The sequence below is a fragment of the Nannospalax galili genome, unplaced genomic scaffold, assembly GCF_000622305.1.
Source record: "Nannospalax galili isolate Female #2095 unplaced genomic scaffold, S.galili_v1.0 scaffold89, whole genome shotgun sequence".
Classification (NCBI taxonomy): Eukaryota; Metazoa; Chordata; class Mammalia; order Rodentia; family Spalacidae; genus Nannospalax; species Nannospalax galili.
Genome location: NW_008359211.1, coordinates 1 through 1,498, shown reverse-complemented (window position 1 = coordinate 1,498; position 1,498 = coordinate 1). Strand labels below are relative to the sequence as shown.

The following is a 1,498-nucleotide window of genomic DNA, read 5'->3' as shown; positions in this document are numbered from 1 at the left end:
GAACAGATCCTCAAATGACCTTAAGTATAAAAATAAATTGATTTATTTGGGCCAACTGTATGGTCTTAAACACAAAAAAGGAAAGTATGAACAAAGATTGAAGTCATAAGTAAATTTCTTTAAGAGTTCAAGGGATTACACTTCCCAGATATAAGGCTTAAGTATATATAAAAAGTTATTTAGACAATTATTTCTCATTGATGATTTTGTTCCTAACCAGAAAGTGCTGCTCAAATGTAAGACTTCAAATCTTGGTCTCCAATACTGTAGTGTCCACCTGTAGCTAAGGGAGACAACCAGCTATTGTTTTTAAGTGATGGATAAGTTTGTTTTCTCCCCCTATCTAGAAGCCTTTGAGAGGGAACTGACACTAATTCTAACCACTCCAACAGCTATCAAACTACCTGAAAACAAATCCTGAATCCATCACTCTAGAGTCCAGCCTTGGAAGGAAAAAGAAAAAGGAGGAGGAACTGGATAGAGGGATGTTTTGGAAGCCCTTGTCAAGAAATTCCAATGGACTCTGATGAATATTTGAAAATTGCCCTGTTTGACTTTTTTGTAATTCCGTCTAGAACTTGTAATGCTAATTCCTCTTGCCTTTACTTCTCCTTCACATCTCCTATTCATGATTCAAGGACTTTCTTTTTCCGCCTAGAGATAAGAGCTAAGGGGTACTCCAATTGCCTCACCCTGCGTCCTTGTTCAGCATGGAAGAAGCTGGAGCAGTGGGAAGATACAACTGTGTTTATGTTTCTGACACAGCATGTTCATGGTAGCCTTTGATGGGTATTAGCAGACCCTACCACACGCTCCTGCTGACACAAGCTGAGCTCCTCCCCCTATGCCTTCCCTGCCATGAATCCTCTGAAAAGGTGAGCCAAAAAAAGCTTTATTCCCTGAGTTTCCTGTAGGACCCCCAGCCAGGGGTACCCAACATCCACGGGAGGTCGTACCCCAGTAACTCAGTCCTCAGACCAGGAGATGCAACAAGCAAGAGGATTTAATCGTTTGTGCAGACGGGCTCCTGCCTCACTCGGAGAGAGCAGCAGCCTAGAGCTCAGCTCACAGGCTTCTTTTAAAGGCAAAAACCACAAACTACAAGCGGCAGAAGTGGGAGGAGGAGCGGCAGTAGTGTGAGGGGGAAGTTTCGGGTGATTTTCAGCTTGTGCTTTTTCTCAGCAGTTAGAATTATTTTACATCTTACTTCCTTGTACAGCTTCTCAGAATATTCCTTTTAGTCTGGGGGGACTTGGTTTGAATCCACTTTGACCTGGGGGGGGCTTTAGTTTGATTCCATCATTCCTATTGTTACAGACAAATTCTTCAAACAGCTAAGAGACCCAGGATTCGCCCAGGAGAGAGTCAGAAAGCTCGATTATTCTCTTTCCAAGCACGAGGTCCTGGAGTCAACAACTAAAGCTTTTAGATTTTCTGGGCCCTGAACAGAAATACAGATAGGGTTAAACAGGCTTTTTTTTTTTTTTTTTTTTTTTTT

At 42.1% G+C, this 1,498-nt stretch overlaps 1 protein-coding gene across 1 annotated transcript in view; it reads left to right on the top strand.

Moving 5' to 3' along the window:
* LOC115068388 (serine/threonine-protein kinase WNK2-like) overlaps window positions 1–382 on the top strand; it is a 6,833-nt gene extending 6,451 nt beyond the window's left edge. Inside the window, exon 3 of the mRNA XM_029558563.1 lies at window positions 348–382. Within this exon, the coding sequence (XP_029414423.1) occupies window positions 348–368 (21 nt within the window). The 3' untranslated portion in view covers window positions 369–382. The remainder of the gene's footprint in view (window positions 1–347) is intronic.
* Window positions 383–1,498: the final 1,116 nt, after the last annotated feature.